This window comes from Anopheles merus, chromosome 3R, assembly GCF_017562075.2.
Source record: "Anopheles merus strain MAF chromosome 3R, AmerM5.1, whole genome shotgun sequence".
Classification (NCBI taxonomy): domain Eukaryota; kingdom Metazoa; phylum Arthropoda; class Insecta; order Diptera; family Culicidae; genus Anopheles; species Anopheles merus.
In genome coordinates this window covers 1,179,973-1,191,463 of record NC_054084.1, presented here as the reverse complement: position 1 = coordinate 1,191,463, position 11,491 = coordinate 1,179,973, and the positions used below count along the sequence as shown (strand labels likewise).

The 11,491-nt window shown below is 51.0% G+C and overlaps 1 protein-coding gene across 1 annotated transcript; it reads left to right on the top strand.

Moving 5' to 3' along the window:
* The first annotated feature begins 1,150 nt into the window (after positions 1-1,150).
* LOC121595665 (basic-leucine zipper transcription factor A-like) lies at positions 1,151-9,962 on the top strand. The gene is made up of 3 exons (XM_041919797.1): positions 1,151-2,313; positions 7,076-7,204; positions 7,351-9,962. Exons 2-3 carry the CDS (start codon positions 7,108-7,110, stop codon positions 9,693-9,695), a joined length of 2,442 nt encoding a protein of 813 aa, XP_041775731.1. The 5' UTR covers positions 1,151-2,313; positions 7,076-7,107; the 3' UTR covers positions 9,696-9,962.
* The last annotated feature ends 1,529 nt before the right edge of the window (positions 9,963-11,491 follow it).

Genomic DNA, 11,491 nt, shown 5'->3' with positions numbered 1-11,491 from the left:
GGCGACGGCAACGACAACGACGACGACGACGACGACGACGGCTACGATAAAGAAAGCGAAACCTTCGTTCCGGTATGGCACACCAGAGGGGAAGGGGAAGGGGTTGGTACAGTATGCGCGCGGACTCGAAAACAAAGAGAATCCATCGTCCGTCTGGCCGAGCGACCGTCCCTTCGTGTAGTTGCCGTCCTCCCTTCCCCCCCCCAATCCCATGCAACCCCTTTCTCCATTGCAAGCGCATACACACACACACACACACACACACCCCTTCGTCTCTATTACGTGTCCCTTTTGGCGCAAACGGATAACAACAACACAACAGCAAGGTAACGCCATTTACTGCAGACGCCATTCTTCGCCCCAGTACTGTGTTCTTGCGTACACGTTCTTCTTAACCCTCACGCACTCACACATAGAAACATCTACACTAACACAGGCGCATGCACACTCAGTACGGATTGGGGTGGCATCTTCCATCACTGACCTGGCATAATTTCTCGCGCCGGCAGAGCAATGGGAAAATAGAAGAAAAGAGTGAGAGAAATAGATTGTTAGAGAGAGCGAGGAAGGGAGCGAGAGCATGAGAGCTCCTCTTTGGGCTCTACTGGTACGAAGAAAGCAACACATGCAACAGGGCAATATTGAATTGTGGTTCTGCAATTGCTTTGAATAATTGAGAATTTAGCTTAAACATCACAATACAATCTTTTACTAACACGTAAATGCTAAATAGGTTTAGAAATGAGAGGAAAAAAGGGCAAAAAAACAAAACACATAAGCATGGTGCAAGTGTGTGAGTGAGTGTCTGCCCGAACCAGACGGATTGAGTGCCCGAAGTCGGGTTGCAGGGTTAGTGGTTGAGGAAGAAACCTATGGATTGTAACGTTGTAACGCGGTGTCATTTTGTTGTTTTTACAGAACGGTTTTTTGAGAAAAAAATATAGTCAGTTATTCAGTTATTTTGATGATTTATAAGAACCATTTTGACGGCAAATTGTGTTGGAAGTGTGTTTTAATTCACAAAGCCCTTCCACCACTCACTGTGCAATCGAGCAACGGTCCCTGCAAATGCGCATTCGTGCGATCGGCCACTCACACTCACTCGAGTGCCTGCGGGTTGCGGGCCCCGTTCGCGGCTTCGAGTTGCCGTCCGTTCAGTCAAACGCAACATTCTTCGAAAAACTCGCAACCGCAGCAAACGCGAAAAGTGGCGCTCGTGGCCATCGGTGTTTGTCCGCTGTTTTCCAACACAAAATCGTAACACACACAAGTCCCCGGTAGCAAGCACCGTACAGCGCAACTAAAGTGTGTCGATGCAGCTTTGGTTTATTACACGGTGAAGCATTAATTTCGGTGTGAATTTTACGTGAAGTGTAATTTGAAAGCTTTTTTGCCAACCAGAAAAAAGGCAATTAACAGGAAAAAAGTTAGAGTTGAAAAAACCCCAAGTGAAGTGAAAGAAGAAAGGTGGAGCGCAGTGCAAGATCCAGATCCAGTAGACAGAAACTAAACACCTAAGAGAGAAGCAGTGTTGAGCGGTGGCGTGGAAGCGGTCTAGACCTTGGGCCGTACGGAAACGCACACGCAGTGTGATCGCATGACGGTGTTGTGTTGTGCACATAGCCGCAACATATAACCGACCGTGACCGTGGTGAAGGAAACGCATCCGTGAGCGAGTGCAAAAAGTGCACCGCAGCGAACAAGTGCAACCAACTGCATACGTGTGTTAGAGAGGCAGAAGTAGTAGCACAAGAGTGAGAGATAAGAAGAAGTGAAGTGTAGTGTTGCTGTGAGATTAAACAGAAAAGAAAGCGGCACAGAAAGGGCAGAAAAGTAGAGCACCCTTTTGTACGATATACCGGCATCGCATTTATAACACTTACGACGACAACAACAACGCGAGTGTTTGTGCGCTGTGTTGGTGTAGATTGGCAGGTGTAGTGGATTGCCGTTCAACAGAAGAAAAGCAGTAATCAATAAAAAAAAGCTTCGGTGGGAGAGCAAAGTGCATTAATGTGAAAATCTATTAGTTGTGGAGCAGTGTTTTAAGAATTTAAGCTTTCAACAACACACGAAAAAGGTGAAAAGCTAACTTCCTACACAACAGTGAGTAACAAGTGAGAAGTGAAGAAGTAAACTAAATAGCAAACAAAACAAAAGTGCATTCAGTGTCTGCAACAACAATCGTTGCGATAATAGAACAGCGGAGATCAATCGAGAAGGAGTGCAGCGACAGTGCAGCGACTCCAGCAAAGTTTTCTTATCTCGGCACTCGGAACGGAAGTGCTGCTGTTCATCGGTTCCCCGAAAAGAGTGAGTAGTTATCCTACCTGATTATCTAAATAAAGCGGCGAAAAAAAGTTGCGGAGGAGTAATGTTCTTTGTTGTGCAAAGACGAATGACACATGATTTATGAGAGAGGATCTATTTTTACGTTCAAACAGCAGAGGGTTTACTGAAAAAAAGCCATAAAAATACGAGTAGAGCTAATTGCACTAAAAACGCGTTGAAAACCCTGCAAACACTCATCCTCCAAGCAACAGTTGCGTATTACCTCATCGACACAAAAGCTCAGTTCAGTTCAGTACACAAACACAATCCAAGTTGCAGGCGACAACTAACCTCACGAAGGTCGTTGCCGCCTTTTTTGCGTGTTTTGTTTGGATCCTCTTTGAGGACAAATTACGTCGCTTCTGCTCTGAATGTGTGCGTGTGTTTGTGTCCAGTTTTATTGATCCTCCCTTCGCTGCCTCATTCGACAATCGGTGATAACGCGTGATGTGGTGCAATCACTATTGACACAGTGGCCTTTTGACCTTTGGGGTTTTGCTACATATGCAAAAGGTTACCATGGGAATGCGTAAGTGCTGCCAGTGTCACACTCTGTTTCGTTCTGTGTTTGTGCGAAACTTCTGGAAATTCAAATCCAACGGTCAAACAGGTTCGGATAGCCAAGTCGAGAAGCATCGAGAAGAGGATTCACTCCAAAACATATGTTTATTACCATTCCTCGACAGGTGTGTGTGTTTGTGTGCCTGCAGAGGAATTAGGCTAGCTTATCAACGTTCTGGGCTGCCCCTCCTTGTTCTTCTTCTATCGCCCACTAAACCCTTGACCGACGAGCTGAGTCGATGAGTTGACAGTTTTTTCCTCCCTCGACTTTCATTACAATTTGTTTACGGTTTCACCATGCGCTTAACCCCCGCAAACCGGCAAACGCAGGGGTCGATCATGATAAGCGTGAACTATGACCTCGTTGGTGTAGGTACATGGTTGGTTTTGTTGGAGCACGCACGCCACGTCCTTGTTCCATCTCGACCAACTCTACGCCAAGCAAGATGACCTTCTTTCGTGTCACATTTTGTTTGTGTGTGGGACACTTTGCCGTGTTATTAGATCATCCACAATTTGTGAGTACGTGTGTGTGTTTGTGTGACGGAAATAAAGCACAATACTTTCTCATGGTGCTCGATTTGCGGTGAGTAGCAGCGTGAAAGAGAGAGAGAGAGAGAGAGAGAGAGAGAGAGAGAGAGAGAGAGAGAGAGAGAGAGCGAGGGGATGTTTTGTTACTCACTCACAGACAACATTAAGGATCTGACGTCATTTGGGGCTGTTGGGGTGGGAAGCGAGTTAGTAAGAGAGAGAGAGAGAGAGAGAGAGCGAGAGAACCCTCGGTCAATGTACTTAGAGCGTGTCGAATCGTGTTGTGATGGGGCGCCCAGTAGAACGTTCCACGCGAGGACCGATTATACCACCACGACCCGACCCCTCCTCCCAATGATTAAGGGGAGAGAGGGGAGGAAGTGGATTTGTTTTGTTGTGCCTTGCCTTCCCCACGCTCGCCATTCCCGCTCGGAGCAGCAGCCAAGATTGCAAAACAAGGTGAAATATTCTATTTATCACCGGCAATCCGGGGGGAGTGGGAGAATCCGATGATCCGATTGGGGGATTCCTCTCATGTGCCCGAATCCTCCACCCCTCTCCAATTGTGATGAAGCAATTTTCGACCGATTTCATCATCCCTTTTGCCCATTCCCTTTCTTGGCTTGCTGTGGTTCGCTCAGCATTCATTATTTCTGCTGACGAAACATAATTTGCAAACGTGCGCGCGGTATTGGTGTGCGTACGCAATAGAACTAGTATTCATGTTTTCGGTTGAGGGGCGCCTTGTTAGAACACGTCCGAACATGCTATACACCCTTGGCCGACGACGCAGTTCTTGCTGCCGATTGACAACCGGCAAAGAAAACTATCAAACTGGAACGGATTTCATTGTGTGGCTGTTTTGGGAGTGTTAATTTGGAGGTCTTAAAAAATGTTGCTCTACTGCTTTGAACTTCCCACCGACCAAACGGCGCACCAAACGGGAGAGGTGGTCGTAGGTGTTTGTTTTTGCCGGCATGGTCTGGGTTACGTTACGTCGCTCGCGAGCTCCAAAATGACACGCTCGCGCTCGCGATCAAGGTCGGTCAGCGACGCCATTAGTACGCGAGAATCTCGATCGAGCTCGATGTATATTATCTTCCTCTTCCCTTTCGAAGCGTCAATTGCTGCCACAAACCAAGTATGGCGCGAAGGGGGAGTGTGGGTGCAAAGTTGGGAGGGGGGGGGGGGGCAAAAAAAAGCACCTTTACTCTCCCAAAGGTGGTTTACCTCGTGCGGTGCGGTGTACACAAAGACCCAGCCAAAACAAGCGCCACTTTGTAAGGGGGAAAGGGCATGCAGAACGACGGAATCGTTCTTACGCTCTCAGAACCATCCCCACAACCATCCCCAACCCGATCCGGGGAGGGGGGGATGATCGTGAAGAGATCGCTCAATTTTTGAACGTGTGAGTTTAATCACGGCGAGTGGCGATGAACTTGAGGCCCGCGCGTGTGCATGTGCTCTCTCGCTCTCTCCCTCTCTCGCTCTCTCGCTCTTTGGAAGTTCGAATGCAGAATCGTAATATCAACCCCTAGGAAACCATCGGCTATAGCCGGGAAAGGGTGGCTGGGTTGGGAAAACGGTAAATAATTCCTTGAGTCGCGCAGCATCTCGCGCTCGCGCTGCGTTTTGCGCCGCGGTTTTAATCTCACGTACGCTCGGATAAGGAAGGAGCATGTGGGGCAGCCCCCAGTTGGCCGTGTCGGGGCAAAATGACGTAATTTTGACGTTTCGATGGGGGGATCTGTTGGGACCCCGGTTTGAGGTGAGCGCGGCCGGTGGTGAGATACCTGTTTCAATTCTCCGCTGCGTATTTGGAGTGGATCGTTAAACGGTGCTGGGGATGGGTATTTCATCATCCTCGGTAAAACGGGCCGGTTAGGGTAAAGATGTTCGGGTCAGGTCGAAGACCTATTGCCAAGAAGAATCTGTTGAATAGAACGCCAAAAAGAATCTGATGAAATATGATGAAAAGAATTGTCTAGATGTAGCTGAACAGATGTAAAACGAAGAAACTATTTGTAATACACCTTCAAATACACCTGAACATTGCATTCGTATTATCGTTCCTCTTATGACTCACTGAACAAAAAACCCGGAAGCTTCAGAATTGGTTGGCAACTAGGCATGAATCACATGACACACACACATACACACGAGGAAATGGAAAATCCATCCAGATAAGTGTTAGGTAATTTCCATATCAAATCAATGACGTATCGACATCCAAGTGCGCCATGCAACGCTGATTGCGTCGCAATATCATTACAGAGAGATCAACAAGCTCTCACCACGCAACCGAATCCGACGCAAATGAAGACTCTAATCTGGTCCAGAATTCTACGCAGCGCTCAAACGCAATCGCGGAAAGCGTCGATGGAAATAATTCGACGCGTAAAAATAACCTCCCGATAGTGAAGATGTCCAGATAGTGGTACTACCCAAACCTTTTGTGATTTGTTCCTCATCCGATATAGCTGCTCTGCGACCCGATAAAAAGTCGATAAAGTCGAGAGACCCTCTTGCGTTCCCCCCAGAGGCAACGCTTATCTGCAACGCACTGTTGTCACCCTCACTTTTGCTGATAACTGGCGACGTGTGGAATGGCGCAGGAAAGGGACAGTGGCCCCGGGGTTTGGTTGATAAGTTGGGCGGGTGTTGTACGCCGTGGCTTCAATTCATGAATCGTGCCCCTCTCCCGGGAAGGACGTTGACGCGTCACCGAACCGAACCGGCGTGTCACAACTGCGTGTTGCATCATTTCCTGTTGTGCTTAGAGAGAGAGAGCGCGCAGGCTTCTGATAACCAGAGGCGCGCAGATTGTTTACGCGTGGGGAGACATCAGTTGCGTAACAGGAATGGTCTGACGGGGTCGCGATTAGATTCCACCGAGTAAGTTGTTGTTTTCTTGCAAGGGGCAGCCTTTTGCACCCAAGAAGCAGATAAACCATTCGGGCTAGAATTGCTGCTGAACTCCTTCTGGCCTCTTTATCTACACGTCCTTGTGTTGTTGTTGTGCTTCTGGGTTGCAAAACAGTCATCACGACGGTTCCGCAAGATCTAAGTTCCGCTCCAATGAAATGACGTCTCCGACAATTGACTGAGAGCGGCTTGGTTCCGGCTGGCTCCAAAATCTCCCCCAATCGTACTCGATTGCAATCAATAACAGTCTATATGGGAGGGGGTTAGATGCAAACTCGGAACGCACGTGGAACGTCGGGCTCGTCGGCCCTTGCTGATGGTGCGCTAATGACGGAGGTTCGTCGTTGCGTGATCACGGCGAGCGCGCGCGCGTTGCCTCACATTCCGCGCAAGCACGTTGTCACATGTTTCGTTCACGTGCGCGCTCGGTTGAAGTGCAGGTTGTTGTTGATTGTTTGCTTGTTTTGCTCGAAACTGCGTTTCCGTGCGGTTATTGGTGGAATGTTGATTTTTGCACCCCGCCTTGTGTGCCTTTGGCTGCTCCTCCTTCTCTTCTGCTAATCGTTGGCTGCATGTGGTGTAAATATTGCCTTGATTTGATTATTCTTATCCCACGGTGACAGCCGTGAAACGTGATTAATTGCCAACTGAGGCTTTTCACACCGGCTATCTCTATGTGCTGCTCATGCTAATTGTACGCGCTTTCTCTTGTTATATTTACTTGCAGATGCACCAAAACTAGGCTCGAGCGAAATTATTATGATGGTGGCGGACTTTGTAACACGCCAGCAGAACGGTTCGCCGCTCAACGGTGAAATACCCGGCCAGAATCACAACTCCAATTCCAACATGCCTGGTGAGTTTCTTTCTTGAGACATTTACTGTAAAATCTTCAGAAAAAAGCTGTTTTTGCCGTGAAAGTACCTAGTACAAGAAAACCAATTCAGTGGCTGTGGGACTGATGTTTTGCCTTCCCTTCATGTTTATTTTCCCGCCTCACAGCCCACAGTGCCTTACTGATGAGCAACAACAGCAGCAACAGCAACAGCTCCGGCCGTGCCAGCCCGCACACGTCGTCAGAGTCGGAGTTCCCCCAGAACAGCTACGAGCTGGCGGCCCACCTGAAGCGCAAGGAGCTCTTCTCGCAGCGCAAGCAGCGCGAGTTCATCCCGGACAACAAGAAGGACGACAGCTACTGGGACCGGCGGCGGCGCAACAACGAGGCGGCGAAGCGATCCCGCGAGAAGCGTCGCTTCAACGACATGGTCCTGGAGCAGCGCGTCGTCGAGCTGACGAAGGAAAACCACGTGCTGAAGGCACAGCTCGACGCGATCAAGAGCAAGTACAACATCTGCGGCGAGAACTTGGTCAGCGTCGATCAGATCATGGCCACGCTGCCCACCAACGAGCAGGTGCTGAGCTCGACCAAGCGCGTCAAGCTGGCGAACGGTCAGGCACGGTCCAGCTCGCCGACCGGCTCCATGATCGGGTTCCCGCTTTCGCGCAGCCCTTCGCGGCAACCGCAGGCTACCTCTCCCTCGCAGTCGCACGGCCGCGCCTCGTCACCACACAGCCCACCGGCCGCCAATGGCACGCCCCATCTGCAGCAGACGCTGCTGGCCGTCGTCCAGGGCTCGCCAACGACTACTACGACGACGCCATCGGCGGCCGCGGCGTCCCAGCTGCCTTCGTCCCAGCAGGCTCCGGTCATCCATCCCAACCCGAACGTGGAATCGCCACCGCCAGCGGCCGCGGGCTCGTCGCCCACCGTGTCCTCGGGCGGTGCGATCCAGCACACGAACGGTGGGCCCGCGTACCTGTCCCCAGTTCATGCCATCTACCACCGCAACAGCACGATCATCGAGTACGAGCGAGCCTCGGAGGGCGGCAAACTGTCGTCAGCTGAGGGCAGCAGTCGCAGCCCCTCCCAGATCCGGCTAGAGCTGATCGAACGCAACCTGGACGATCATCATCACCTGCAGCAACAGCTTGCCCAGCAACAGCAGCAGCAACAGCAGCAGCAGCAACAACAACAGCACCATCACCAGCAGCAGTTGGCATCCTCCTCCCAGCACCCTCTTCACCACTACAGCCATCATCCGCGGGAGGCGATGCGGGAGTCGGTGATTGATCATCACCATCCGCATCATCCTCACCATCCCCAGCATCATCAGCATCAGCCCCAGCATCAACCTCATCCGCATCAGCAACACCTCCAGCAGCAGCAGCAACAGCAGCAACAACAGCAGCAACAACAACATCCTCACCATCTCCACCAGCGAGTGTTGGTGTCCAACAGTGACCTGGACCAGGATGACCGCTCGCCGTCCCCGCTGACACCCTCGGCTGCCCCGCGGTTCGGGTCCCCAACCACCACCACCAACTCCTCCTCCTCGGCTCCGATCTCATCCACCACGCCGCCAACGATCATCTCGAGCACGAGTCCGGCCGGCTCGCCCCCGGCCCACGTGCCGGTGGCCCATGCTCACTCGCACCACTACTCACAGCACCATCATCACCACCCGCACCATCTGGCGGCGCACCACGTCCACCCGCCGCACTTTGTCGTGGGTGCCAGCTCGCCGTACGCCAGCTCAGCCCTTCCCGCCAGCGGCTACCCACTGACGGCGGCGGCCGCTGCCGTCGCTGCTTACGCGAACGGAGCCAGCGCGCTGTACGGATCGCCCCCGCGCACTACCGAGATCGCCAGCGCGCTGCTGACGGCGAACGTGCTCAATCTGAGCCGCCGAGCTCCGTCCCCGTACGATGCCAGCCCGGCGCAGACGGCCTCCTCGACGGCCAGCGCCGGTAGCACCTCGGGCGGCGAGGAGGAACCCGACCGGGAGCGAGAAATCCACGAGCACGCCAACAGTCTGCCGGTGAAGCTGCGGCACAAGTCCCATCTGGGCGATAAGGATGCGGCCACCGCACTGCTTGCCCTGCAGAACATCAAGCAGGAACCGATCGGCCACCGGTCGAGCTCACCGGCCTGGGACGATGGGGACGGCTCGTCGGACGAGCGCGACTCCGGCATCTCCACGAACGAGTGGCCGACCAAGGCGGAGCAGAAGATGATGGTACCGCTGCCGGGCTCGCCACCTTCGGCGGCCAGCTCCAGCAGCAGCGCTGCGAGCGGCGGTGCCATCGTCAGCACTGCGGCGATGGTAGCGGCGGTCGCGAAGATCACCTCCATCCCGGCGTCGGTCGTGATCAGCAAGAAGGCGGAAGAGAACATCCATCTGCAGTCGAAGCTGGCCCGGCTCGAGTCCGAGGTGGCCACCATCAAGAACATGATGATCTCGAACACGACCGGCAGCGGGTTCGGCGTGACCGCCGCCGCCCAGTAGCGCAAATCGCGCCGGCACCGAAGACGACGGCTGCAACGATGTTGACGTGTGACCCTAGTTCCTGTACAGAGAGATATCTGACGACGACGACATTGAGAAGTTGTCGCTGAGTAGCTAACCCTCCGAAGGGGGGCCGGTTCGTTTGTGGCATTCCTAGCGCCCCAGGGCTCAGTGGAGAGAGCTGCGGAGAGATCATCATCATCATCATCATGGTTCGATCGAAGACGAAGCGGATGAAGCGGAGAAACGGATAAAAGAACGGCACGAGAAAGACGAGAGAAGAAGCACGCCATTTATGTTAGTGGGTTAGTTGATCGGTTGGAATTTCTCGGACGTGCGCGAGCGCTCGCGCGATCGGATCGGCTCTTCCCAGCGTGGCATGTTGCCGTGTACGCGTTGCGTGTTGGAGAAAGTTACCACCACACCAGCCGTCCACGGTACGTTCGATACGCTCGCAAAGAGAAAGGCGCAGCTAAGGCAACAAGCTCGTTTGGTGGCTTGCTGCCGCTCTGCGTAGGACGCTGGAGGAGAAAGCTCAACACAGGGGTTGGTTCGGTGTGTGTGCGTTCGACCCCCCCCCCGATTCAGTGTGGTGCTCGGTCCTTTCTTGTGCTCCACTGGACGATGCGGCTTAGCCGCAAGTCAAGTGGAAAATGGTGCTTTGGATAGGCGTTTTTTACTCCCGCTTTCTTCCGATCTCAACGCGCGCTCCCACAGGGGCAGAAACAAGTAGCGAGAATGCCAAACCCCTTCGAGACTCTTTACGCATGATTCGGCTGGCAGCTGGAAGTGTGTGGATGTATTTACATTGGAATTATTTAGCTGGCGATGCTGGCCTGTAAATTAAAATCAGATCGTTGATTGAAGCTTCTGTCGTAGAACGGAAGCGAAAAAGGGGTTCCCCCCATTTTGTAAAAAGAAAAGAACTAGAGCGAAAACAAAATAATAGTGTATGACACTAAAAACAAGCAGAACTGTAAATGTGAAAACCGAACTACATCAAACATATTTATATCCACGGTAGGTATAAGTGAAGCTGTATAGCAAGATGGCAGGAGAGAGAAAGAGAGAGAGAGAGAGAGAAAAAGAAAACAAACTATATATATATCAAATGAGCATATAAAGTGTATTTTAAATATTAGTGTTAGCGAAGGGAGAGAGAGAGAGAGAGAGTAAGAAACATACAAAAAAAAAACAAACACAAAAAAAATGATTACACATAAACACTCAGTCCACGTAAGATATGTAAGTGCAGAAAGTGCTGACACGGTTCTACAAAGGGAAGCAAAAAAAAAAACCAGCATCGAAGTGTGTCGAAGGCAGCAGCAGATTCGATGTTTTGTTTTATGTTTTATCTTCAGAGAAGATGATCCTAAGCGAATGAGGAAAAAATAGAAGAAGGTATAAAACCTATACGATTAAGTGTAGAATGTATAAAGGAATGAGATTTATTGATACAATTTTAAGAACACCTTATCATAAAACCACCTGCAACTATTAGTTCTGTTTACAACATAAACACACATAAACATAATGAGGAAGAAAAGGAAAACACAACACGATACAACAGAAAAGAAACAAAAAAAAAAAACTAACAAAAAGAAACCGGAGGAGCAAACTTGTTCGGAAAAAATGTGATATCGTAGGTTTGGAACTATTTTTACACACTAAAAAACGAAACACACATACGTATAAACAGACACAAACACAAGAGGGAGAGAGAGAGAGAGAGTAAGATGATGAAAAAACAAGAAAGTACACTCGCTAAAGGTATTACGCAGAGGTGTGCGGTTCAG